Here is a 1849-nt window from a genome sequence, read left to right on the forward strand (position 1 = left end):
TATGCTAATATTTCTGAATATTAACCCAACTAGCTTACTTCTGGTCTTTCTACTATTAATAACTTTTATTTATTTATTTAAAATGTTTGATAATTGACTTCTGAAAATATTGGATAATTTGTGAATAACTTGAGAAGAAAATGTAATAAAATTTTGATTCTGAAATGGGAAATGACATGAGAAGCTTTAGAAATTTTGTCATAGTATATAAAGGTAAGGTCAATTCCAGAGAATAATTCCACAATATTGTGGGTAATGATAGAATTCCTAAAATAATTCACCTGCCAACCATAATTATTGCTATGAATGGTCTTACTCACTTGGAAAATTTTGGGAGATATGCTTATGAAATCTCTCATTGTAATACTGCCATACCTAGTTAGGAAAGATAAGTTGTTTGAAAAAATGAAAAACTTGGTGGCAAATTAAGAAATAGAGAGAGAGGAGTTTGAATGTGATGAATAGGAAAATGGAGATTACAAGAGAAATAAAAAATTAATGAAATCTTTGGAGGTGATTTCTTGTTTACTTAGGTGACAATTCAGATTTTCAGTGAAATGTTCATTCAAAAAGATCATTTATTTGAGAAAAATATCTTTTGGACAATATTTTTAAAGGCTTGTTTTACTTGCTGGTTCCTTAAGGTATATATGAAAGGGTTCAGCATTGGAGCAACAGAAATATACAGCACTGCTACTCCTTTGGTCATAGCCACCCCTTCCTTTGCTGAAGGTTTTAGATATATGAAAATACAGCTTCCATAAGTCATGGAGACAACAGTCATATGAGAGGAACAAGTGGAAAAGGCCTTTTTCCTTTGCTGGGAAGAAGGAATTCTCAAAATGGTTCTGAGGATATATGCATAGGAAAGAATTATTAAAGACAATGTGACCAAGAGTGTGAACACAGCTAAGCAAAAAATCATGACTTCTATAAATTTGGTGTCTGAGCAAGAAATCATTAGCATGGGAGAAGTGTCACAGAAGAAATGATCAATGATATTGGAGTCACAGAATTCCAGTAGAAGGAAAATAATTGCTGGTGGAAAGACAATGAGAAAACCTGCCAACCAACAACTTATTACAAGCTGAATACAGACTTTGGGGCTCATTATGGTTGTGTAGTGTAATGGTTTGCAGATGGCCACATAGCGGTCATAAGACATGGCAGCTAGCAGAAAAAATTCTGTTATAGCCAGGACGAATGCTAAATACAACTGAGCTAAACAGTAATTATAGGAAATTGTCCTGTCCCCAGTTAAAATGCTGACCATGAATCTTGGAATGCAGACAGATGTAAATGATATTTCTAAGAAGGAGAAATTCCTGAGAAAGAAATACATAGGAGTCTTAAGGTGTGAGTCCAGAAGGGTGAGAGTGATGATGCTTAGGTTTCCAGTTACACTCAATATGTAGGTGAAAAACAGAAAGAGGAAAATGATGACTTGTAGGTTTGGGTCATCTGTCAGTCCAAGGAGGATGAATTCTGTCACTGAGGTATGATTTTGCATGACTGAATCATGACTTTTGCATAATCTGCAGATAGAAAAAAAAGAAATCACAAAATCAGTCAATGAGTTTAAAACTTTCTAATGACATTTCTGCTTTATGTACGTTCATACAAAACGCCAAAGAGGGAAAGGTTTAAGAGTAAATTAAACATTTTGTAGTAAATCCGGAAGATTTGAATTTTGGGTAAATTCTTGACTTAGATTATTGCTGGAAAAAATATAAAAGCAAACACTAGTTTGGTTCAGTGTATAACATTCATTATGACTTCTTTTTTGACAGTTTTGAACAAGTCATTTATCTTGTCCCAGTTACCTCACATTGGTTGATTTGAGATTTAA

General features: G+C 33.5%; 1 protein-coding gene across 1 annotated transcript; it reads right to left on the bottom strand.

The window, feature by feature from the left end:
• Nucleotides 1–574: 574 nt before the first annotated feature.
• LOC141511648 (olfactory receptor 6C76-like) lies at nucleotides 575–1524 on the bottom strand. The gene has a single exon (XM_074220760.1). It carries the CDS (start codon nucleotides 1508–1510, stop codon nucleotides 575–577), a length of 936 nt encoding a protein of 311 aa, XP_074076861.1. The 5' UTR covers nucleotides 1511–1524.
• Between the last annotated feature and the right edge of the window lie 325 nt (nucleotides 1525–1849).

Source organism: Macrotis lagotis, chromosome 2, assembly GCF_037893015.1.
Source record: "Macrotis lagotis isolate mMagLag1 chromosome 2, bilby.v1.9.chrom.fasta, whole genome shotgun sequence".
NCBI lineage: Eukaryota > Metazoa > Chordata > Mammalia > Peramelemorphia > Peramelidae > Macrotis > Macrotis lagotis.